Below are 27,841 nucleotides of genomic sequence, written 5' to 3' on the forward strand. Positions count from 1 at the left end.
GGAGTGATATCCCCCCTCCCTTTCCCCCCAGCAGCCAAACAAAAGAACAATGGGAAGGTAACCAGATAGCAGCTCCCTAACACAAGATAACAGCTGCCTGGTAGATCTAAGAACAACACTCAATAGTAAAATCCAGGTCCCACTGAGACACATTCAGTTACATTGAGAAGGAAAAACAGCAGCCTGCCAGAAAGCATTTCTCTCCTAAAGTGCAGGCACAAGTCACATGACCAGGGGCAGCTGGGAAATTGACAATATGTCTAGCCCCATGTCAGATTTTAAAATTGAATATAAAAAAATCTGTTTGCTCTTTTGAGAAATGGATTTCAGTGCAGAATTCTGCTGGAGTAGCACTATTAACTGATGTGTTTTGAAGAAAAACATGTTTTCCGATGACAGGATCCCTTTAACAGTAAAAGTGCATGAATATAAAATAATATATTACAAAGAAGAGATAGGATTGCAAAAACAGTACATAAAATAAAAGGGAATAAAAACACTAAGAAAACCTTATGTACTTTACCAAGTTTAGAATTTTTTGTTGTTTCCTTTGAGGCAAGAGTTGGGAAACACTGGACATATAATCCAGGGATATGGAGCCTCCTCGCATGACATTGGGTACTGGGTCTGTCACCTTTTTATTGCCTGCTGGGACATTCCCCTCATTAGCTTATTCATGAGGTAGGAGTGGCCAGGAACATGTCATTTAAGCCTTTTCAGGCCACATTCCCCAATATAATATTGGTACTCGCCAGTACCCAGTATTATAATAAAAACCTGGGCAGGCTGTGATCCATATGTGGGTGATCCTATTGATACCAAACACTAATGGGGTCTCCCCCAGGAACTATCCCTCCTAACAGGTGGGTATAGACTGGTCCTGGTTGGTATCATTAGGAAACATGTGACCTCATTATAACCAATATGTAAGTTATGAGGATGTGAATCGTATGACACAGGAGATATGGATCCTTTAGGTCTGCTCTCGGCCCACAGTTCTGTTCTTTCATCAACTGATCTGAACTGACTGGCCCAGTTTCCTTGCCCAAATGGTGTGACTCCAAGTTGTCTCAGAAGGCAGATATGGGTGTCTCCTTTCCACAGCCCCCTGGTGTGATATTCAATCAAGTGTCTCGCTGTGAGCCTGAGACCTAATATTTCCTGTGTTAACTCTTGTGATGCCAGAGCAATACTGCCCTGAAATGACAGGTAACAAGAGATTTTGGCCACTATTTCCTGGAACTCATAACAAAGAAAGGTATTGAGGCTGCTATGCGCAATGTGTAGATGTGTCCTTGAATGAAAAGCCGCCATTTTGCATAAACGCAACTTTCGAATGGTTTCCTCCACTGAAATAGTCTACCCCCATGAACAAAGACCAGTTGTGCAGCAGAATCCATGAATTTGAGTTGGTTACGTGACAGAATTGACATCACTAAGCTCCGATTATAATCAATGACATCACTAAGCTCCGATTATAATCAATGACATCACTAAGCTCCGATTATAATCAATGACATCACTAAGCTCTGATTATAATCAATGACATCACTAAGCTCCGATTATAATCAATGACATCACTAAGCTCCGATTATAATCAATGACATCACTAAGCTCCGATTATAATCAATGACATCACTAAGCTCCGATTATAATCAATGACATCACTAAACTCCGATTATAATCAATGGCATCACTAAGCTCCGATTATAATCAATGACATCACTAAGCTCCGATTATAATCAATGACATCACTAGTCACTGTTTATAAGGATATCATGTAAGGATATTCATGGCTCTTGTGTATTATATATATATATTTATATGTAAAGTTTATACTTATATCTATAGTTTATATTTATATCTATGTTATATATGTTTTTTTGCCCAGCATTGGACTGAGGGGGGCAGGAGCCCACTGTGGCTGCTGCTTCAGGGGCCCCCATACTCACCGGGGCCCCACACCCCGCTGGCTGTCCTGCAAATACCTTCCCACAGCAGCAACCAAGGTCAGGGAGAGAGATCAAGGGCAGCACAACGGCTTTGGTCAGGGAGAGGGTCCAGTATTTTTGCCCAGCCCTGAGGTGAAGGGTCTCAGCCAGGAGGTTAGAGCTGAGTGTGACTATTTCTGTGTATATCACTCTACTTGTACATACAACTCTGTATATTAGACATCAGCACATTCCACAGATTCAGCCTCAGGAGACAAAATGTCACCCCTGGAAACTTTAAGCACCAAAATTGCCGGTTTGGGAAATTCAACTCTCCAAGTGTAGGGAGTCCAGTTGCACCAGAGACCTGGCCCCTCTCTCCTGTAGCAGCAACAAAGAGCTAATTGGGGATAAGAGAAGGGTGGGAAGTGCAAAGGTCACAATCACTCGTGGGTGTCAAATATACACAGACTGCGTATAGATATAAATATATATTAGGGATGCACCAAATCCAGGATTCGGTTTGGGATTCGGCCAGGATTCGGCCTTTTTCAGCAGGATTCGGATTTGGCCAAATCCTTCTGCCCAGCTGAACCGAATCCGAATCCTAATTTGCATATGCAAATTAGGGACAGGGAGGGAAAACGCGTGACTTTTTGTCACAAAACAAGGAAATTATAAATGTTTTCCCCTTCCTACCCCTAATTTTCATATGCAAATTAGGATTCGGATTCGGTATTCGGCTGAATCTTTCACGAAGGATTCGGGGGTTCGGCCGGATCCAAAATAGTGGATTCGGTGCATCCCTAATATATATATATATATATATATATAATACACAAGAGCCATGAATATCTTGTACATGATATCCTTATAATCGGTGCTTAGTCATCAGTTATAATTGGAACTTAGTGATGTCATTGGTTATAATTGGAACTTAGTGATGTCATCTCTGTCACATGACTCACTGAAATGTGTGTATTATAATAAATAAAGTTCCCCTGTTGCAAAATATGAGGATATTTGACGTCACCTCGGCGTTCCATGACCTGTATAAAAACACTCGGCCTTTTATATGATCATGTGACTCCTCTGTGACTTATAGTCGGGCCATTCCTGACATCAGACAAGGTGAGTATTTTAGCCTCAGGGGCTAGTGAACGGCCAGTTACAAGGGGTGGCAAAAAGCTGCCTCCTGTATCTTTAAATTTCCATTTTTTAAACCAGAAATTGGGCTCTGCTCTGTTTTGTTAACCCCTTTGACCTGCTCACATGATAAACCTTTAAGTGCGGAGTGGGATAGGGGGGCGGCATTGGGGTTGGAAACAGCCCATGGGATGTCCCTCCTTCTAGTACTTTATTAACTATATAAATGTGTGTGAGGCTTTATAGTGTCAGGTGTTGGCACTAACACACAGAGCAAATCACTTTCACTCACACTCATACTCACACTCATACTCATACTCACACTCACCCTCTAGTGGAGAAATTAAAGAAAGTATTAGCTTAATACATTAGACAACTTGTAATATTTCATTTGCTACTTAACCCCATCAGTCCCACAACATCTGACAAGGGACAATGTGACCTGCCATATTATTGTCAGTTTTGACCATTTGACACATTGGGGTGACTTTCCCTTCGAGTGACGCGATCGACACAGACAGACATAAATATATATTTGCTTCTAATTGTCCCCCCTTGTTTCTGCACCACCACACGGCCCTGCTGATGGGGGATCTGGTTAAGTTGGGAAGGGGGGTGCCATAAGCCCCAATCTGAGTCTAGGTCCATGGGGCCCCCCACATCTCCCCCAACTCAGTTTCCATGTTCTATGGATTCCACCATGTGTGACTTGTGGGGCCGTGAAGCTTCTCCAGTCCCTCCCTGTCCGGCCTTTATTCCCAACATATTTATATTGTGTGTGTGTTGCTGGAGGGCCTGACTGGGGGCCACTAATCTCAGACCATCATTGTTACTGGTGCTGGTGGGCCGGCCGTGATTTAATACGAGGTTGGGGTCTGGGTGGGTGGGTGCTGGGGACGTTGGTAGAACTTGGATTCCTTTCAGACTTAGACAAATTCTGTTGCTTCTGATGTTGGGGGGCCTGTTTCTCTACTGTGGCCCCATTTTGTTTGCAACGGGCTCCCTTCTTAGATGGCTTTTGGTCGTGGATTTTGGGGTGGCCCTTGGGAGCTGAAGGTTTTGTCCCTGGGCTGTGGCTTTGAGTCTGTGCTGGAGGCTGGATCAGTGTCTGTGTGTCCGGCAGGCTGGGGGGGTCTGGGAGTTGTTGCTCCTGCAAAGAAATATTGTTCTCGTAGGAAACAGAGTCGTCAAACTCACCTGCAAATATAATATTTCTATATATAATAGATATACACAGTGTCTTATATCCACATACACAATAACAACTGCATCCTGGTCTCTCTATGTCAAATATCCCCATGTCGCTCACATACACCGTCCCGGAGCCTGACCCGGTCATTTAGTTCTATTGCAGAATAATGGGGTCTCAGCCATTATCATCAGCCCCCCAAAACTGATTGAAGAAGAAATAAGAGAAGAAATCTTATGTGGGAAGTTCTTACATATCCTGGGATTCTGGCACCTTGATCTGCTCACAAAGTAACTGAGGAGGATGATGAAGATGAGGAAAGCCACGCCCCCTGCAGCAATGGCTGCCACCATAAACCATTCCATTCCATTTGCTGCTGAGAGAAAAATGCCGGGGCAGCAATTATATAATGGCATTATATAGTGTGATTATATACGGTGATTATATAATGTGATTGTATAGTGTTATTATATAGGGTTATTATATAATGTGATTATATAGTGTTATTCTATAGGGTTATTCTATAGGGTTATTATATAGGGTTAAGTTATGATATAGGGTGAGAGGAAAAACAGTTATTTCCTGTAAATTTCCGCATTAAAGGGAAACTATTCACCACAACTTCACATGGATTCTAATTAGCTGAGTTCATGTTACAGAGGTACCTGAGAACAGGGGGGGGGGGTATTTGACCAACATTGTACATCCTGAGAATATAAAATTAATTTTTACATGATGAGTTTAATCCAACTAATTGAAAACCTCCTCAGCCCATGGAATAAGTACAACCACTAAGGTCATTGGGCCCATTGTTTTGAGCAGGTAACCCCACCATTAGCTCTGTAACTTGATTAATACAAGTATCCAGGGGAATTGATTGTACCATACAGGTACCTGTTGGGTCACTCCCCTAATGTCTGTCTGTTTACTGGTAAATTAACCTTTTTATTGCTGGAGTGTTTAGTTAACTAGCAGAATTGACCCATTAGCTGTAGAGATCAGTATATTTGGGGAAAGATGTTTAGAGTCTTGTAATCTGTGAAGAGTGTTGTGGGTGCTCGGGCTATTTTGGGGTGCGATTGTGTTAATTTCTGAGACACTAATTTCTAACCCTAGTAGCCACACCCACCATCATGTGCCCACCCCCCAATCCCATGCAAGTATTGCAACTGACCCAAACCCCCCATATTCCATGGAATAAGTATAACCTCAACCCCACCCCCCGAATCCCATGGAATAAGTATTACAACTGACCCAAAACCCCCAATATTCCATGGAATAAGTATAGCCACTAAGCCAAACCCCTCAAATCCAATGGAATAAGTATTACAACTAATCCAAGACCCCCAATATTCCATGGAATAAGTATAACCCTAAACCCTCTGAATCGCATGGAATAAGTATTACAACTGACCCAAACCCCCCTCCATAGTCTATGAAATAGGTATAACCACTAACCCAAATCCCCTAAACCCCATGTAATAAGTATTGTCACTGTGTGTGTGTTTGGGGGTACATAGGGTACATAGGGTACCTTTGTGACAGTTGATGGACTTGGTGTCTGTATTTTCACTGACTCGGTTCCTGACGGTGCAGGTCACATTCCCATGAGACTCCAGAGAGACGTTTTTCCCAAGAGATTTGCTTTTGGTGCTTTGGATGAGCAGCGAGTTGTTCCACATCATCTTCATCTCGTCCGGGTTATCCTCTTCACTCACCTCACAGCGAAGTCTTATTTGTTTCCCACCACACGTGTAACTCAGCACCGGGGCGGCCACACTCTCTGCAACATACACACAACAACATGTTACTCATACTATACATACTCGCTACTACTAGACACCCACGGCTCTGGGATGTGGATCACAGGCTGCAGGGGGGCCACAGGGGGAGTGTTCTGCTCATTACTGATAGTCTAGTGCGGTGATCCCCAACCAGTAGCTCGTGAGTAACATGTTGCTCCCCAACCTCTTGGATGTTGCTCCCAGTGGCCTCACAGCAGGTGATTATTTTCGAATTCCAGACTTGGAGACAAGTTTTGGTTGTATAAAAACCAGTTGCAGTGCCAAACAGAGCCTCAATGTAGGTTGACTATCCACATAGGGGCTACTAAATGGCCAATCACAGCACTTATTTGGCTCCCCATGAACTATTTTCCTGCTTGTGTTGCTCCCCAACTCCTTATACTTCAGAATGTTGCTCACGGGTTTCAAAGGTTGGGGATCCCTGGTCTAGTGGCACATGGTGTCACCCACTGCCTCCAGCCCTAAATACTTTTACATTTCACCTGCCACAAACACACGTGTGCCACAAATACATTCTACACTGTGGGGCAGATTCACTAAGGGTCGAATTTCGAAGTAAAAAATACTTTGAAATTCGACCCTCGAATTGAAATCCTTCGACTTCGAATATCGAAGTCGAAGGATTTAGCGCTAAACGTTCGTTCGTTCGCTCGAAGGATTTTCCGTTCGATCGAACAATTAAATCCTTCGAATCGAACGATTCGAAGGATTTTAATCCAACGATCGAAGGAAAATCCTTCGATCAAAAAATGTTTAGCAAGCCTATGGGGACCTTCCCCATAGGCTAACATTGACTTCGGTAGGTTTTATCTGCCGAAGTAGGGGGTCGAAGTTTTTTTTAAAGGGAAAGTACTTCGACTATCGAATGGTCGAATAGTCGAACGATTTTTCGTTCGAATCATTCGAATCGAAGTCGAAGGTCGTAGTCGAAGGTCGAAGTAGCCCATTCGATGGTCGAAGTACCCAAAAAATACTTCGAAATTCGAAGTATTTTTCATTCGAATCCTTCACTCGAGCTTAGTGAATCGGCCCCTGTGTGTCATACAATATCATACAAAGATGCTTCAGAAGGGAATAAACTTCTTATTGACACCAACTATCGGACAGAACATTGATTCTGTGGGGAAGGATAATACAAATGTCAAACTCAGCCCTTGTGTAACCCCAAAATATCCCATTGCTTTGGGTGCCTTCCTCTTTTATATATTCGGCTACCTACAGTTCTGCTACCTACAGTACCCACTCCTACTTGCTCAGTGTAGTTAGTACAGTCATTGCCACAGTTCAGTTATGGGCAAGGTAACCTCACCTGTTACACCCCAAAACCAGCATGTGGGAAGCTTCCCATTGTGTGTCAGTGAATATGGAGGGAGAATATGGCCTGGCAGAGAAACCACAAGATATTGGTGATGTTATGGGCAGTTGTTCTTAATTGTTCTTCATATTTCCCTGGTCTGGTCAGTGGAAAAATATCTTTGTTGAGGTCATTTTGTGACAATTTGGTGGCGGCAGTGGGATTGAATTGCACTGAATTTCCAGACCAGAGGAACACATGTTGCACCAGAATATGGATACAGATCTGCAGGAGATTGGAATGGAATTTCTCAGAGAACCATAAACATGGAATATATCCAGAAGGGGTCACAATGGTCCAATTGGTAGAAATGTTGCTGGAGCAGCTCAGGAAGAGAGAGGAGAATTGTATAACCCACAAGGACTCACAACAACTTTGTCCAAGTCAGAGTCCTTTAAAGGACCCATTGTTGGATCTAGAAGAGCATTGACTTTTTGGGGTCTGGACACTCTACAGATAACAAATTAGAAAGATTGGAACTGTCATGGAATTTAAATTACTGAAGATCACTTTGTGGTATAAAAGACAAAGTTTTTTCACACAATTTAGGTGGATTCTGATCTAACAAAGAGCCACAGCCCCAAATAAAGGAATCACAGAGTTTTATAGATTTGGGAACGTATAACTTTCGTAAAAGGGAGTCACCATTGGGAAAGCACAGAGATATCTGTTAACAGCACAGAAAAATAAAGAACTGATCTAACTACAAATCAGATGGTCCTGCCTCAAGGTCAGGGTATTAATAACCAAGACTGGCTTGAGAACAGAATCCATCCAAGTCAGGGCTTATGGGGGGGATCTGCATACAGAGAAATCGTCTCTTTCACAATCATTTCTGATGTTCAACAATAAATAAACGTCAGAATCCTATCATCTGAGTTTAATGTATTATTTCTCCCCCACATTGAACAAAAGTCAGCAAAACTGTTGATGGGGAATAATTGACGGCTCATGTTCATGGCCAGAGACCAAAGTAACAGAAGCACAAGGATTGTGGGTATTAGAGTTTCTCAGCCCTTATTTATTTGTTCCTGTTTTGTTGATATTTTGCAAAGTGCTCCATATCCTTGTGTTGCTGTTAAATTACAATTTGATCCCTGTAATCATAGACCCCAGAAAATACATCATGATCCCTTTCACTTGCTCAAGGTATAGATGGGTGGGGTGTTGATCTCAGTTTCAGTTTTATGGACAAAAAGTCTACAGATCACAGGATCAAATGGTTAATAAAGGTTTATGGTTCTGGAGATGGTACCCCAGGGGTGGTGGTGGGGGTTGGCAGCTCTGGGGAACAAAGATCACCCCTGTATATTTATTTAAAGAGGGCTACACTGTACTTTTCCATGTTGTTATAGCTGTCAATTGTCCTCACATGAACATATGATGGAGATCTAACATGATGGCGCATGATGTCACACCCTGTAATTGAGTCATTTCCTGTGGAAACCTTTATAAATTGTTTGATCATGTGACTATGGTTGTGATTTTTAATTGGCCACCACTTGGATCACCTGACTGTAGCTGGGAATGATGGGAGTTACAAGATAGAGCCACTGCCCCTGTATAAACGAATGCAAAAAAGGCAAACGACCATGTGGGAGTTGCAGGTGATACTTAGTCCCAGTGAAGCAGTAGAATTGTTAATGACATTGGGCAACTGAGCCCTGAAGCAGAAGAGCTGGAGTCGTACAATCTTATAATTTATATATATATATGATATGAACATACAGTTGGTGGCACTTACTGATCAAGGTGACGGTGATGGAATAAAATGAGATTTGTTTTCCACTCTGGTTAAACACTTCCACCCTGTAGGTCTTGTCTCCCACCGTGTCCAATCGCTTGAGATACAGGGAGCCGTTCCTGAAGAGCTCACACTCACATCCCATTGTCTGATCATATGCTGAGGAGGTCTTGAATTTACCCATTAGGACTCCATTCCCATCTCTCCAGGTCACCTGGTCTTTCTCAGCATTGGGATATCCGGGGATATTGAGCAGAACTGGGTCATTCAGGGCCACATACACGGGGCCAGTCTCAGCCGCCCAACCTGTGAGGGAGAGAAGAAGAGAGGGTCTCAGTCACCCACTGTCCCATCCCATGTGAAAAAATAAACCGATGGAAATTGCTGGTACTGAGAACCCATAGTAATCATGTAGGTATGACATCTCCTTCCATTAGTCTCCCTTTCTTCAGCATTACATATACGTTCCATTAAAGGCCCAGGACATTACCCTGCCCCCACTGCCACTACAGAGTCAAAACCCGTTTCCCCAGGGAGTAATCGTTCTCTTACTGAGAGAAGGGACAGAGGCTCCAGTCCATAGGATTATCACCATGGTCACCTGTGGGATCAGCAGGTTTTCTAGTTCCTCATGGGCGGGACTTATCTCCTTCATGTATTTCTCTCATCTTCACCATTTACTCCTGTCACTCACAATCCCTGGAAATGGGAAACTTCCCTTTGTCTTCATTATTCTCAGCCTAAATGCAGACTTAATACCAGGTGACACTATGTCATCTGCTCCTCACTGGGGAGATAGTTGGTTGGTAACTGGTTGGAAGTTGGTTGATAGTTGTAACTGGTTGATAGTTGGTTGGTAACTGGTTGGAAGTTGGTTGATAGTTGTAACTGGTTGATAGTTGGTTGGTAACTGGTTGGAAGTTGGTTGATAGTTGTAACTGTTTGATAGTTGGTTGGTAACTGGTTGATAGTTGTAACTGTTTGATAGTTGGTAACTGGTTGGAAGTTGGTTGATAGTTGTAACTGGTTGGTATTTGGTTGGTAACTGGTTGGCAGTTGGTTGATAGCTGGCTCCCCTACAAACTATAAAGGTTACTAGCCCTACCAATGGCCACTGTCCCATTCATTTGATCATCCAAAACCCCAGACTCGGATTTTCCCATTTCTCATGAAGTCTATTAATTCTCTCTAGGGGGCAGATTAATTAATAATAATTTTCCCAAACTCTGTTTATTTATAGGAGCCAATCTGTGTATGTGAAGGGGTGTGACTTACTAGAAGTTTTCGGTGGGTGTGGCTCAAAACAGCAAGGTGTGGTCTCAGTAAATTAGTAAAATTTGATAGATTGCCAATCTGGGCCTGAATTTATCCCACTTTGGTCCAAACATTTCCCAACAGAAAGGCTCAATGTGCCATTACTTTCTGCATGGAATTATGGGATATGCCGTTCCATTCTCTGCCCAACAAGTGAGTTTCCATTTACATTCAACATAAATATGATGGGAATGGCACAGATTTACCATAAATTCTGTTTTTCTTATATGCTGATGATGTGGTTTTACCTGTGGTTTTTTTTCTGTGAATAATAAGATTGTAAGCTCCTTTTATGGGGAGATAGAAAGCAAATTGTATATTTATTTAAATTTATTTTTTGTTAATAGTTTCAACTTAGTTGTAGCCTTTAAGAGCATGGGCTGCTGGGAAAGGAAGACATACATACTTAAGTAACATACAAAATGTTCTTTATGAGAAGTCCTAATCTCAGAGCAAGGAGTCTGAATGTAGGGTGGCTGCCTGAAAAGAGGTCGTTACAAGGAACCCTGTTTCATTTTATGTGGAGTTGGAAAAGTGCTTTCTGGGAAAATTTGGCAAAAATACTTTTCTTCTGTTTTTTGTTTCTTTTTGCTCTGGATATAAATTTACATTCCAACAACTGCCGGCTCCTGATCTTTGATGAATACAAAGAGAACTCACGTCCCAACACATTCCCAAATACTGGGCCATGCACTGCCACTTTAATAAAAATAACAAGACAAACTAGGGGGGAGTCAGGCACTCACTGTCTTTGTTCATCAATAATCTGAATATCTTTTATTTTGTGAAGTCACATTTGGCTCCAGTCCCCTCCATTATACATGTATAGGATTATGGTGCTTTGATTCACCAAAATTATACGTGAAACTCCCCACAGACCGGGCGTCCTCCAACCATAAAGTCATTGAGTCACTCAAAACCCACATAAGAGACACATGATACCTAATCACTTAGGGGCACATTTACTTAGGGTCGAATAGCGAGGGTTAATGAACCCTCGATATTCGACTGTCGAAGTTAAATTCTTCGAATATCGAAGTCAAAGGATTTACCGCAATTGATTGAACGATTAAATCCTTCAAATTGAACGATTTGAAGGATTTTAATCCATCGATTGAACGAAATTCCTTCGATCAAAAAAAGCTTAGAAAGCCTATGGGGACCTTTCCCATTGGGTAACATTGAGGTTCGGTAGGTTTTAAAGGACAAGGAAAGTGTAAAATAGAATAAGGCTAGAAATGCTGTATTTTGTATACTAAACATAAACATGAACTTACTGCACCACAAGCCTAATCAAACAAATAATTTATGCTTTCAAAGTTGGCCACAGGGGGTCACCATCTTGTGACTTTGTTATACATCTTTGCAAGACTAAGACTGTGCACATGCTCAGTGTGATCTGGGCTGCTTAGGGATCGTCATAAACAAAGCTGCTTGAGTTCTGCATGGCTGGGAAGTAAGGCGGGGGCTCCCCCTGCTGTACATAAGTATGATTGTTTCCCTGCTCAGCAGTAAATGAAGGGAGAATGTTACTGCATACAGTCAGGTTTTTTTTAAAAACGGTACAGATTTTTAAATTAAAGTTTATTTCTTTTTCATTAAAGAAAGTAAAAATTGGATTTTACTTTTTTGCCTTTCCTTGTCCTTTAAGTGGCGAAGTAAGGGGGTCAAAGTTTTTTTTAAAGAGACAGTACTTCGACTATCGAATGGTCGAATAGTCGAACGATTTTTAGTTTGAATCGTTTGATTTTGAAGTCGAAGTCGTAGTCGTAGTCGAAGTCGTAGTCGAAGGTCGAAGTTGCCTATTCAATGGTCGAAGTTGCCAAAAAAAACATTCGACATTCAAAGTATTTTTTATTCTATTCCTTCATTCGAGATAAGTAAATGTGCCCCTTAGTGTAAATATTGTTCTTGCCCAATATAAATCCTGATATTATTGCAAAGGGTTATTTCTGAGGTCAATGGCATGTGAGTTAACCCTTTCAATATCCGTTTGTTCCTTCCTGCTCTGTTTCCTCCAGTATAAGCTCCTCAATTACAGGCAACAGGTCTGTGGATGAGTTAAATCAGTGACCTCGTCTAGACAGCACCCCAACTGTGTAAAATACGTTGAGGGGAAGATACGTGATACGATGATACGTGAATAATGAGCACCCCCATATCAGTGACTTTTCACTAGATGACAAGCGGCTCTCATCTGTCCATAAAACAGTAGCACAAGACTCAATCACAATACTTGTGTTTTGGTTGCTTTATCACCGCACCTCACAGCTCTTCTGCTGGTATTGTTCTACTGACCCTACCTAATAACTGTGCTGTTTTCCATGGGACAGTCCCAATTCTGACAGCTCAGCCCGCAGTCCAGGTTTTCTTACTGAAATGTAACGACTTTCTCTTTAATCTCCTGCACAGACACCAGAAAAAGATACAAAGTTGCTGAAACTTAATTAAAATAAGTGTTTTTTGAGAGCCCAGCAGCTGTACTTAGATACATTTGTAACAATTTAAAGGGATACTGTCATGGGGAAAAATGTTTTTTTTTCAAGATGAATCAGTTAATAGTGCTACTCCAGCAGAATTCTGCACTGAAATCCATTTCTCAAAAGAGCAAACAGATTTTTTTATATCCAATTTTGAAATCTGACATGGGGCTAGACATATTGTCAATTTCCCAGCTGTTCCCAGTCATGTGACTTGTGCTCTGATAAACTTCAGTCTCTCTTTACTGCTGTACTGCAAGTTGGACTGATATCACCCCTCCCTCCCCCCCAGCAGCCAAACAACAGAACAATGGGAAGGTAACCAGATAGCAGCTCCCTAACACAAGATAACAGCTGCCTGGTAGATCTAAGAACAACACTCAATAGTAAAATCCAGGTCCCACTGAGACACATTCAGTTACATTGAGAAGGAAAAACAGTAGCCTGCCAGAAAGCATTTCTCTCCTAAAGTGCAGGCACAAGTCACATGACTGGGGGCAGCTGGGAAATTGACAAAATGTCTAGCCCCATGTCAGATTTCAAAATTGAATATAAAAAAATCTGTTTGCTCTTTTGAGAAATGGATTTCAGTGCAGAATTCTGCTGGAGTAGCACTATTAACTGATTCATTTTGAAAAATTTTTTTTTTCCCATGACAGTATCCCTTTAAGATAAGCGAAGATACAACTGTGGATAACGGAGTAGAAAAGATGAGCAGGCGCTTCCAAAGACCAATCTTCCACACAGACTTGTCAGTTAAAAGCTATTTCTATTTTAGTGCACTAGGACACAGGCTGTATCTATAAAAATACCTTTTAACTGACAAGTCTGTGTGGAACATTGGTCTTTGGAAGCTCCTGCTCATCGTTTCTCCTCCGTTATTCGTTCCCTCAGCTGAACATTCAGGGAGTTGCACCTGGACCCCTTCTCCAAACTGGTGAGTCTTTACTTTGAGACCTAAGAATTCTACTGCAAATCATCACCTATCACTGTTTATCACTCTATTTACATCTGTAACAATTGAAGATAAGCAGGTCTCTTGGGGAAACTGTGACTTTCAGCTTAAAGGGCAATATCACCTTCATTAGCAAAACTGTACTAACACATTCCAGTAAAACTCCCAGAAATGAGTTCACTTTCATAACCCGCCAGATTTTGTAAAATGGATTTGGTAATTAGAGGGTGTTGGCCATGAATTTCCAGTTTTGACAAAGTTCTGACAAAAACATGGTAATTAGGGGTGTGGCCATTTTCTACGCATGGCAGGTTTTTTTTCTCCCGTTTTCGGTTTTTCAAATGTTGGAGGTGCCCTGAGCAATGTGTGTTTCCCAATTAATCTTCATCCAGGTCCATCTCTGTGTCTCCACTTCCCACTAATAAACTCTAATAACTCCCATTTAGGGAATACTGGGGATACATGAACTTGTATATATAATAATATAAATAACTCAGTGTCTAAACTAAATCACTGGCTTTATCTCCACTACAGGAGGTGACTGGGACCAATGAATAAAGGGAAATGAATCCCAGTATTAAGTTCCCATCCCCCTCTGGGTTTGAATTCAGAGGAATCTTTCAAGCCGTTTGTTCAATGACTAATTCAGAGTAAGTTATTTGCATGTGATATAAATGATATAAATGATATAACAGTAAGTCGTGCTCTTGCCATATATTCGTCTCTTTCACTCACAGGAGAAGGAAATGTGGGCGGAGCAAGTGGGAGTGAGTGGCAGTTGTACTAAATGTCGCCTCCACTTTCCCTTTACACAGAATTTCACTCCTGCCACTATTGCCCTGGGGTAATTCCATCCACGTGGGGCAGCCATGAATCTGCTGTGACATTTACAGAGCCCATGTAATTACATACATCATACCCCCCCTCTAATCTTAATAACAATTATTCTCATTTTCCTCCTTATATTGACCCACTCTCTGTATAAGGAAGAGATCCCCCCCCATCTCTATACATGTTCAGTCCAACACGTTGCCATGAGTATATAATGTAATAGGGTGGGAGCTGCCATACCTGCTCTAATGAGATACACCCCCAATAGGGGACATAAGGAGTATTAGGACACATTGCACATGTCCCACTGTACAGTAACAGCCCTTCATGTTATTATCCCAATGTCTATACACAGGGGCACTTCCCCAGACATTAGGGGCACATTATTGGGGAGGAGACTCAATATACAGAATTAATTATACAAGTCACAAAGTAAATGTCACACCATCAAGTCTGACCATAATAGAAACTCTCTGCTCACAGTTTGTATCACGTTGTTTTCAATTTCCGCATTGAGACACGTGGCACTCGATTTGTATAATCGTTTATTAAAGGGGGTGCAGGACACAGGGATAACTATAAGATTGGGGGTGAAAGTGATTGGCTAAACCTGTGACCCATTGAGCTGCAGGAAACACTCGCTGAGAAAGGGGCGTGTACTTGAGATGTCAGCAACAGAGAAGAACCAATCAGAATTAATATCACAAGTCACGGCCAACTGAAATAAACCTACGTATGAAATCTGCAAAGCGATTGAAGCTCAACATCCCCTTTAACAGCAGCACTTCTCCTGATTGTGTTATTTTCTCATCTACCACCAGGTGGTGCAAAGAGACTTTCTCAGCTAAATCACTGTATTAACATATACATTTATATATGTATACAGTATATATATATATCTGCAAAGTGATGCCCTGTGTCTGTTTCACTCTTGTTAGATCTGATCAGTGCAACATATTGGTACATGGATTCTGAGAGGTAGAATTTGGAGAGTAGCCCAGATGCCTTATGGGAGAATTAAAACTGTCAGATTTGGTATGTAGGCAGTGCTGTGCGTCTGGCAGGAGACAAGTAAATACATTCTGGTTCCACAGGGCTTCACTGTGCATAGAATAACTAGCTGACGGCTTTTTGGCTCCTTTCAGCCCTTCTCACCATAACCAGATTTGCACACACAAAAACAACCCAAAAAGGTGTTTGTGAGTAATTGCACTTGTGAGAGTGTAAGTCTCAGTGTGAATATGAGTGTGAGTGGGTTTGTTGGTATCACTCAGTGTCACATGTATGTGGTGTCGGAGCAGCAGTTCCAGGCAGTATTTACATGTCAGAGATGTCACTGGGCAGGGGTGTAACTACAGAGGAAGCAGACCCTGCGGCTGCAGGGGGGTCCAGGAGGTATAGGGGGCCTATGAGGCTCTAATTAATGAGAAATGTCAATATATATTGGTAAAACAGGACAACCTCTGGAAATGTTGGGGGCCCTAAAATTAATTTGCTGTGGGGCCCAGTAGCATCTAGTTACTCCACTGTCACTGGGTTTTCATCTTGGAATCTGAGCTGCAGACTCTAAGGGGGGAACTTGCAGCACTGAGAGGTGAGGGGCAAACGTGGGGGAGGAAAGGAGGGTCACAGAGCAACCACTGGCAGGGACTAGTGTAGTGGGGGGAGGAGAAGAGGCAGTGGAGGCTAATGAGGGAGGAAGGTTGGCAAATTGGAGAGACTTCAAATGGGACTTTTCACCTTCCTCTGGATCAACTGACAGTTAGACAGATTAAAAAAATGAATAAATAAAAGGTTGAACTTGATAGACTTATCTTTTTTCACCCTAACTTACTATGTTACTGTGTTAATGTGTATGTTACTATGTATGTTACTGTGTTACTGTGTTACTATGTATATTACTATGTTACTGTATTACTATGTATGTTACTGTTACTGTGTTACTTTGTTACTATGTATATTACTATGTTACTGTGTTACTATGTATATTACTATGTTACTGTGTTACTATGTATGTTACTGTGTTACTGTGTATGTTACTGTGTTACTTTGTTACTATGTATGTTACTATGTTACTGTGTTACTATGTTACTGTGTTACTTTGTTACTATGTATTTTACTGTGTTACGGTGTTACCGTGTTACTATGTATTTTACTATGCTACTATGTATATTACTATGTTACTGTGTTACTATGTATGTTACTATGTTACTGTGTTACCGTGTTACTATGTATTTTACTATGCTACTATGTATATTACTATGTTACTGTGTTACTATGTATGTTACTGTGTTACTGTGTATGTTACTATGTTACTGTGTTACTTTGTTACTATGTCACTATGTTACTGTGTTACTTTGTTACCTTGTTACTATGTATGTTACTATGTTACTATGTAAATTCCCAAGTCAGGTGCCTGGAGGAATGATAAGAAATCATAGTAACGCTCAGGGAGCATGCTCAGTAGGGGCTGCTGTTGCTGGAAAATGAATAAAAATGAAACTTGGAACAAAACTAACAGATTTTACATTTTAGAAAAGTTTTAGCAGAATAGGAAGAAATTGAATCAGAATTTGCTATTTGAGAACAGGAATCTTTGGCAGGTAAACTGACCCATTAAACACTTTTCTGCAGGTTATTGAAATACAGAAATCTATTAAAGTAGTCTGTATCCATGCAGTTTCCCATAGCAACCAGGCTTTTGCTTTTATTTGTCTAACTGGCCGGGGACTGATGAAAGCTCTGTGCTGATTGGTTGCTGTCGGTAACTGCCCTGGTGCAAATAATGATTAATACATTAACCCTATGTTGTTTCTATTTGTTTGTCCATTGGTTGTCTGACTTTTATATACACCCCCATGTATTTTCCTACAGATACTCTGCCTTTCCCACTGAATATGTGTATGTGAGTGAGTTGATACGGGTGCAGCGCTGAGCTTCCTGCAGAGCCCATGTGACTCAGTGTGTGGCAAACCACTTCCCTTCCCTCGCGGCTCCGGCTCTGCAACATGAACTCAACATTCTCCATCACAACCTTTATTTGCTGCAGGAGCCGCACAGAACTTGCAGGGTGATAATTCCACTTCCTCTCAGTCTAATTCAGTGTCAGCGTGTGGTTACCCCAAAGCTGCATCTTTCAGCCCCGGGGACTCTGCAAATGACACCCAGGCTTTGCTAGAACTACTCCTTTACTTCTATTGCTTGTGGCTTCCAATGGTTTCTCTTCTGTTCTATCTCTGCTCAGTCACAATTGAGCCTGATATCTGTCTGCTACTGACACTGACCCCAATACCCATAGCACAGTGACCCCAATACTCATGACACCGTGACCCCAATGACCCCAATAATCATTGCACAATTACCCGAGCAGCCCTAGCAGAGTGACCCCAAATAACACTGGCACAGTAACCCCAGCACTGAAAGAAAGTATGAATTATAAGACTGATTTCTTATTGTCATTATTAACAAATGAGTAAATACTTTTGCAGGGGAAACACGTTAATGAAAGGGCTAATTGTACTTTTTCTTTAAATCCTTAAAAGGGTTGTTCATCTTTAAATTAACTGTTAGTAGGCTGTAGAGAGGGATATTCTGAGTCAATTTGCAATTGGTTTTCATTTTTTTATTATTTGTGGTTTTTGACTTATTTAGCTTTTTATTCAGCAGCTCTCCAGTTTGTAATTTCAGTTGCAATCTGGTTGCTAGGGTCCAAATGATCATAGCAACCATTCACTGACAAAGAAGAGACTGGAATATGAATAGGAGAGGCCTGAATAGAAAGATGAGGAATAAAAGTAACAATAACAATACATTTGTAGCCTTACAGAGTATTTGTTTTTTAGTTTTGTATCGTTCTATGGATTGAGCTGATTGGGAAGCAATTGATTCTATATAATTATCTATGGTCACTAATTCTTTTTACTATTTACAAACTATTTTTTGTACCTAGAAGCTATTGGATTAATGAAAATCAATATATACAAGCACTTTATATAGTTACTACCATTTGGGAGAATCTATTAACTTTATTTATTGGCACAAATTGATCATTATAAAATAAAATGAATTCAGCACTTTATACAGCGACCAATTCATTTGTATATCGAATTATTTTAAGGCACCAATTAATGAGCTCTAATTAGAAATTGATTGAATTGACTCCATGGCACAGACACTTTAATAGGAGTTTGGAATTAGTTGAAGGTTGATTACAGGTTGGTGTTATTTCATATCTAGTAATTTAATGATATATTCACTCCGGTGGTTGTCGATTTTGGAATTATCAAGAGAATTGATTCTGGGAGACCATTCTCAGTACTTGTTGGAAGAAAACTTCTTTTCTCTCACTGAAGTCACTAATAAAAAGCAACAATAACAATACATTTGTAGCCTTACAGAGCATTTGTTTTTTTAGATGGGGTCAGCGACCCCCATTTGAAAAACAGAAAGGATAAGAAGAAGACAAATAATTTTAAAGCTTTGCTTTGAAAAATAAATAATGAAGACCAATTGAAAAGTTTCTTAGAACTGACCATTCTATGACATGCAAAAAGTTAACAAAGGTGACCCACCCCTTTAAGACTAAGTCCCACTCAAATTTATTTTCAGGTGAAGTTCCCCTTTTATGGATCATGTAGAAATTCAGACATTATAACAAATATAGCAGGAAGGCAATTTGATTTGCCAGGGCTATAAAATAATTTAATAAGTATTGTTATTATTATTATTATTATTATTATGCTATTTTTTCGTTTGTTGCTATTTGGGTTGCTTCCTTTTTAACACATTTGGACTATAAGTGCTGTTGTTTTGACCGAATTTGTGGGACATAGTGATGGGCGAATTTCTCCCTTTCACTTTGCTAAAAATTGCAAAAAAAATCTTGATATCGGAAAGTTCGCGAAAAAATCGTGAAATTTGAATGTTTTCACAAAAAATCTTGAAATTCAAAATGTTTTCATGAAAAAATCGTGAAATTCTGATGTTTTCAAGGAAAAAACTTGAAATTCGAACAGTTTCAATAAAAAAATTTTGAAATCCGAAAGTTTTCACCAAAACATTGTGGAATTCAAACATTGTCACGAGAAAATAGTGAAATTCGAACAGTTGCACTAAAAAATCGTGAAATACGAAAGTTTTTACAAAAAAAAACGTGAAATTCGAACATATTCACAAAAAATTGTGAAAATCGGAAATTGACGTTGCTGATTTTTCATTGGTGAATTTTCGTGGGAGATTCAGGAATTTATTTGCCCATCACTATTGGGACATTGATTTTTCACTGGTTTTTGTTGATAGGTTGTTGCTATTACTAGTTTTGGTTTTATGTTAACGAATTGTTGTTAATAATGATATGAATTGATTAATCTCTATGAACACAATAGGAGTCTAGGAAATAATGTTATGATTTTAAATGTATTGTAGGCTGCCCAGAACAGGCTATTAACAATATATTTTAAAGAACATGTCAACCCATAAATAAAATAACATCTAATTCTAAGCAACTTTCCAATATGAATTTATTAAAAAAATGTTTTATTAGTTATTAGTAAAAAAAAATTCTATTGAAAGCTGCATTTGTTACTTACTCCTGCTTGTTACTATTTACACAATGTTGCAAAAGTCTTGGTTCCCCAGCAGCAAAGACAGGTCTGATAATCTGCTGTTTTGACTTACATTGTATCAACAGTCTGAACCAGCAGTGCAGAGAATAGAAAGAGACAGGCGCTGCTTTCATTAGTAATACATAAAGGAATCATTTAAAACTATAGGAAATTTGTAATGAATGGAAAGTTGCTTAGAATTGTGTTTTCTTTTATTAGTCACACAATTATTTTTTGAGTTGACATGTGTTAATTAAAAATGGGGCTTGAGTCTGAAGATTCAGTTGGAGACTAAGAGTGAGAGTCAGTTGTGCTGCCAAGGATCAGTCAGATCTCACCTGCATGGAATCGTCATGACAACACTACCCCCATCCCACCTCACAATTCAATATAAAGATATTGACTCCGCTCAAAGGATTTTCTGGTGAGTTTGGTGAATTTGTGTTGAGCCCTGGGCTGTAGGTATTGAGCTGTGTCCCTTCTACCTTCTCTTGGTTGGGGGTCACTCCCACATTACTACTGTGTATCTCCTAATACTCTCCTCTACTCACTGTGTATCCTTTATACTAATTATCCCTCCTAGTCCCACATTACTACTGTGTATCTCCTAATACTCTCCTCTACTCACTGTGTATCCTTTATACTAAATATCCCTCCTACTCCTACATTACTACTGTGTATCTCCTAATACTCTCCTCTACTCACTGTGTATCCTTTATACTAATTATCCCTCCTAGTCCCACATTACTACTGTGTATCTCCTAATACTCTCCTCTACTCACTGTGTATCCTTTATACTAAATATCCCTCCTACTCCTACATTACTACTGTGTATATCCTAATACTCTGCTCTACTCACTGTGTATCCTTTATACTAAATATCCCTCCTACTCCCACATTACTACTGTGTATCTCCTAATACTCTCCTCTACTCACTGTGTATCCTTTATACTAAATATCCCTCCTACTCCTACATTACTACTGTGTATCTCCTAATACTCTGCTCTACTCACTGTGTATCCTTTATACTAATTATCCCTCCTACTCCCACATTACTACTGTGTATATCCTAATACTCTCCTCTACTCACTGTGTATCCTTTATACTAATTATCCCTCCTACTCCTACATTACTACTGTGTATATCCTAATACTCTCCTCTACTCACTGTGTATCCTTTATACTAAATATCCCTCCTACTCCTACATTACTACTGTGTATCTCCTAATACTCTGCTCTACTCACTGTGTATCCTTTATACTAATTATCCCTCCTACTCCCACATTACTACTGTGTATATCCTAATACTCTGCTCTACTCACTGTGTATCCTTTATACTAAATATCCCTCCTACTCCCACATTACTACTGTGTATCTCCTAATACTCTCCTCTACTCACTGTGTATCCTTTATACTAAATATCCCTCCTACTCCTACATTACTACTGTGTATCTCCTAATACTCTGCTCTACTCACTGTGTATCCTTTATACTAATTATCCCTCCTACTCCCACATTACTACTGTGTATATCCTAATACTCTCCTCTACTCACCGGGTATCCTTTATACTAAATATCCCTCCTACTCCCACATTACTACTGTGTATCTCCTTATACTCTCCTTTACTCACTGTGTATCCTTTATACTAATTATCCCTCCTACTCCTACATTACTACTGTGTATCTCCTAATACTCTCCTCTACTCACCGGGTATCCTTTATACTAATTATCCCTCCTACTCCCACATTACTACTGTGTATCTCCTAATACTCTCCTCTACTCACCGGGTATCCTTTATACTAATTATCCCTCCTACTCCCACATTACTACTGTGTATCTCCTAATACTCTCCTCTACTCACTGTGTATCCTTTATACTAATTATCCCTCCTACTCCCACATTACTACTGTGTATCTCCTAATACTCTCCTCTACTCACTGTGTATCCTTTATACTAATTATCCCTCCTACTCCCACATTACTACTGTGTATATCCTAATACTCTGCTCTACTCACTGTGTATCCTTTATACTAAATATCCCTCCTACTCCCACATTACTACTGTGTATATCCTAATACTCTCCTCTACTCACTGTGTATCCTTTATACTAAATATCCCTCCTACTCCTACATTACTACTGTGTATCTCCTAATACTCTGCTCTACTCACTGTGTATCCTTTATACTAATTATCCCTCCTACTCCCACATTACTACTGTGTATATCCTAATACTCTCCTCTACTCACCGGGTATCCTTTATACTAAATATCCCTCCTACTCCCACATTACTACTGTGTATCTCCTAATACTCTCCTTTACTCACTGTGTATCCTTTATACTAATTATCCCTCCTACTCCCACATTACTACTGTGTATCTCCTAATACTCTCCTCTACTCACTGTGTATCCTTTATACTAATTATCCCTCCTACTCCCACATTACTACTGTGTATATCCTAATACTCTGCTCTACTCACTGTGTATCCTTTATACTAAATATCCCTCCTACTCCTACATTACTACTGTGTATATCCTAATACTCTCCTCTACTCACTGTGTATCCTTTATACTAAATATCCCTCCTACTCCTACATTACTACTGTGTATATCCTAATACTCTCCTCTACTCACTGTGTATCCTTTATACTAAATATCCCTCCTACTCCTACATTACTACTGTGTATATCCTAATACTCTGCTCTACTCACTGTGTATCCTTTATACTAATTATCCCTCCTACTCCCACATTACTACTGTGTATCTCCTAATACTCTCCTCTACTCACCGGGTATCCTTTATAATAATTATCCCTCCTACTCCCACATTACTACTGTGTATCTCCTAATACTCTCCTTTACTCACTGTGTATCCTTTATACTAATTATCCCTCCTACTCCCACATTACTACTGTGTATCTCCTAATACTCTCCTCTACTCACTGTGTATCCTTTATACTAATTATCCCTCCTACTCCCACATTACTACTGTGTATCTCCTAATACTCTCCTCTACTCACTGTGTATCCTTTATACTAATTATCCCTCCTACTCCCACATTACTACTGTGTATATCCTAATACTCTGCTCTACTCACTGTGTATCCTTTATGCTAAATATCCCTCCTACTCCCACATTACTACTGTGTATATCCTAATACTCTCCTCTACTCACTGTGTATCCTTTATACTAAATATCCCTCCTACTCCTACATTACTACTGTGTATATCCTAATACTCTGCTCTACTCAATGTGTATCCTTTATACTAATTATCCCTCCTACTCCCACATTACTACTGTGTATATCCTAATACTCTCCTCTACTCACCGGGTATCCTTTATACTAATTATCCCTCCTACTCCCACATTACTACTGTGTATCTCCTAATACTCTCCTTTACTCACTGTGTATCCTTTATACTAAATATCCCTCCTACTCCTACATTACTACTGTGTATCTCCTAATACTCTGCTCTACTCACTGTGTATCCTTTATACTAATTATCCCTGCTACTCCCACATTACTACTGTGTATATCCTAATACTCTCCTCTACTCACTGTATATTTCTCATACACCTACTGTATAAGTGAATATCGCTCATACTGTCTCTTATATACTTTATATTCTCTCTTATTCTGTGTATTTAGTGCTCATAGTCTTTCTGATTGTCCTGTGTATCTTTCATTCTCAGTGTAGTATATTTCTCCTACTCTATATACTCTATGTAGCCTTATATTCCCTCCTACTGACAGTGTAATAACACTAATTAGCCTTCATTTTCTTTATGACTGACTATATTTCATGATACACTTTCCCACCGCTCTGTTTATCCTTTAAACGATCCACTTTGTCCCTTCTCATGTCTCCCTGGAGCAGTATTTGGGGGTCAGTGAAGTGTAACTGTTCTCATTTTGTACATTTGCTGATACATTTCTTTACATTGATCCTGCAGAGCCAAACCCTGAGGCAGCTGCTGTAATTGATACAATAGAAAGGGCCAAGAAATGTATTAAGTCCTGTAGCAAATTGTGAGACTGAAATACCAGTGAGAGGTGCAGTTCAGCAGTCGCCAGTCAGTCCTAATTGAAGTTCCTTCATCCCAATGGTTTATTAATGTGGACTCAATGAGAGGATCCGTAGTAACAACACTGTGTATAACAGCACATGGAAGTACAGGGGATCCTACTAACTACACTCATACATTGAATTCTATAAAGATATTAGCTGCCCTGCCCATAGTGTGTGTGTAACAGGCAAAGCTACAACTGCCTCCTTGTAGTAAATTATTATTTCTGTTTGTATCACTTCTTCCTTTTCTTCCTTTACCCAATAGGGAAACCCGACTTCAGCATTTTATTCTCACACTGGATTCACTGAATCCTCCTCCCAATGTAGTTGTTACTCACTGACAGAACTCATAGACTTACTCATAGAATTACTCTCAGTAAACAAGGAGATTTCTTACCAGTTCTCAGGAGAATCCAGAGCCCAAAGCAGACGTGTAGCAGCATCTCAGCAGTGAGTGTGTGTGAGCAGGACATAGAGTAGGGCAGGTAAATACCTGGAGATTCAATAGTGTTGTACCAATGACCTATAACTGGGTGTTACTAGGGCTTGTACATTCAGTAGATACAATCAATTATGGTGGCACAAGTAGAAGGTAGAAGGAATGGTGTAGGCAGGAGGAGCTTGGTAGAACTAGTAGTAGAGGTACAAGTAGAAGGAACTCCAGTAGGAATGGTGTGAGTAGAAGGAATTGGATAGAGTTAGTAGTAAAGTGCAAGTAGAAGGTTCTCCAGTAATAATGGTGTGAGTAGAAGGAGTTGGATAGAGATAGTAGTGAGGGTGCAGGTAGCAAGAGCTCTAGTAGAAATATCTGCAGAGGTGATGATGATGATGATGATGATGATGGTGGAGGCAGAAGGACATCAGTAGAGTGAAGAGCCGGAAGACCCTGTTTTTGGGAGGGTGCAGCCGGCGGTGGAGAGTGGGTGCAAAGCAATAGAAGTGTCTCGGAGACACAGTCCTGTATTGAAGCAAAGAGGAGGGGGTTGGTGGTTTTTGTCACATCTGCTAATTGTTTCTGCTACAAATAATGTTTATTTGAGAAGTGTAAGTCAAACAGGAGGTTTGTGCAAAGTCAGAGCTGCAGGGAGACCAGTCAGTTCTCACAAATACTCTCCCCACCCAACAAATAGGGAGACCAACTGATATTCCAATGCAGACGATATTTGCCTGACGTAAACCCCACTGAGGTGTCTCAGGATAATAAACCAATTATACTGAACCCTGAGCCGCAATATCACTGGAGCCTGGGGTCGTGGGGTCACCCTGTATTATAGAGGCACAAGAACTACCAAAGGAACGTGAAAGTGAAAGGAATTATGATATTGTATAAAAGACAAATAGGGGGTGGTCTTGTTTACAATCGGGTTCAACAAGTAGATTAGCCCCCCTGTAGGAAGGGAAATGAGACGAACTGGGCTGGGTGTGGTTAAAGGGATGAGCTTTGGGGCAGGTTAGGGTTAATCTCTGGCTGGTCTGGTCCCCAGAGCTGATGTTCCACTTCACCCCTTTACATCTTGTGCAGCAAGTCCAGGACCAGAGAAGAACAGTCGCAGAATCCGGGTGACAAACTTGTGGGACATCGATATCTGACTTAAAGGAGAAGTGCGACAAAATCATCTCAAAAGATGAGGCCACAGAACCATATCCACCAACTAACTCAATTTACCAATTAGAATGTTACTCCTGATGATTAAAATATACTTTCCATAGAAATATATATTTATTATATACGCTGTATGGGACCGACTTCTGTTGTATACACTGTATGGGACCGACAGTCTCACGGTTCTGTTATATACACTGTATGGGACCGACAGTCTCACGGTTCTGTTATATACACTGTATGGGACCGACAGTCTCACGGTTCTGTTATATACACTGTATGGGACCGACAGTCTCACGGTTCTGTTATATACACTGTATGGGACCGACAGTCTCACGGTTCTGTTATATACACTGTATGGACCGACAGTCCTCACAGTTCTGTTATATACACTGTATGGGACCGACAGTCTCACGGTTCTGTTATATACACTGTTGGACCGACAGTCTCACGGTTCTGTTATATACACTGTATGGGACGACAGTCTCACGGTTCTGTATATTCACTGTATGGGACCGACGGTCTCACGGTTCTGTTATATACACTGTATGGGGACCGACAGTCTCACGGTTCTGTTATATACACTGTATGGGACTGACAGTCTCACGGTTCTGTTATATACACTGTATGGACCGACAGTCTCACGGTTCTGTTATATACACTGCATGGACCGACAGTCTCACGGTTCTGTTATATACACTGCATGGACCGACAGTCTCACGGTTCTGTTATATACACTGTATGGGACCGACAGTCTCACGGTTCTGTTATATCACTGTTATGGGACCGACAGTCTCACGGTTCTGTTATATACACTGTATGGGACCGACAGGTCTCACGGTTCTGTTATATACACTGTTATGGGGACCGACAGTCTCACGGTTCTGTAATACGCTGTATGGGACCGACAGTCTCACGGTTCTGTTATATACACTGTATGGGACCGACAGTCTCACGGTTCTGTTATATTCACTGTATGGGACCGACAGTCTCACGGTTCTGTTATATACACTGTATGGGACCGACAGTCTCACGGTTCTGTTATATACACTGTATGGGACCCGACAGTCTCACGGTTCTGTTATATACACTGTATGGGGACTGACCAGTCTCACCGGTTCTGTTAATATACACTGTATGGGACCGACAGTCTCACGGTTCTGTTATATACACTGTATGGGACCGACAGTCTCACCGGTTCTGTTATATACACTGTATGGGACCGCAGTCTCACGGTTCTGTTATATACACTGTATGGGACCGACAGTCTCACGTTCTGTTAATATACACTGTATGGGACCGACAGTTCTCACGGTTTCTGTTATATACACTGTATGGGACCGACAGTTCACGGTTCCTGCTTATATACACTGTTATGGGACCGACAGTCTACAGGTTCTGTTATATACCACTGTAATGGGACCTACAGTCTCACGGTTCTGTTATATACGCTGTATGGGGACCGACAGGTCTCACGCGTTCCTGTTATATCCACTGTATGGGACCGACAGTTCACGGTTCTGTTATATACACTGTATGGGACCGACAGTCTCACGGTTCTGTTATATACACTGTATGGGCCGACGGGTCCTCACGGGTTCTGTATATATACAACTGTATGGGACCGACAGCTCACGGTTTGTTATATACACTGTATGGGACCGACAGTCTCACCGGTTCTGTTATATACCACTGTATGGGACCGACAGTCTCACGGTTCTGTTATATACACTGTATGGGACCGACAGTCCTCACGGTTCTGTTATATACACTGTATGGGACCGACAGTCTCACGGTTCTGTTATATACACTGTATGGGGA

At 40.8% G+C, this 27,841-nt stretch overlaps 1 protein-coding gene across 4 annotated transcripts in view; it reads right to left on the reverse strand.

The window, feature by feature from the left end:
* Positions 1-3,110: 3,110 nt before the first annotated feature.
* Positions 3,111-27,841, reverse strand: part of LOC121399783 (T-cell surface antigen CD2-like) — a 122,068-nt gene continuing 97,337 nt past the window's right edge. Inside the window, exons 1-5 of one of the 4 annotated variants that reach the window (XM_041581363.1) lie at positions 9,722-10,208; positions 9,170-9,475; positions 5,801-6,049; positions 4,520-4,642; positions 3,111-4,274 (exon numbers count right to left, since the gene is read on the reverse strand). In XM_041581363.1, coding sequence (XP_041437297.1) covers positions 3,907-4,274; positions 4,520-4,642; positions 5,801-6,049; positions 9,170-9,475; positions 9,722-9,824 — 1,149 coding nt within the window. In that variant the 5' untranslated portion in view covers positions 9,825-10,208 and the 3' untranslated portion in view covers positions 3,111-3,906. Of the gene's footprint in view, positions 4,275-4,519; positions 4,643-5,800; positions 6,050-9,169; positions 9,476-9,721; positions 10,209-24,814; positions 25,362-27,841 lie in introns of those variants that run through there. The other 3 variants (XM_041581365.1, XM_041581364.1, XM_041581366.1) reach the window with 3 other exon arrangements.

Source organism: Xenopus laevis, chromosome 2L (genome assembly GCF_017654675.1).
Source record: "Xenopus laevis strain J_2021 chromosome 2L, Xenopus_laevis_v10.1, whole genome shotgun sequence".
NCBI lineage: Eukaryota > Metazoa > Chordata > Amphibia > Anura > Pipidae > Xenopus > Xenopus laevis.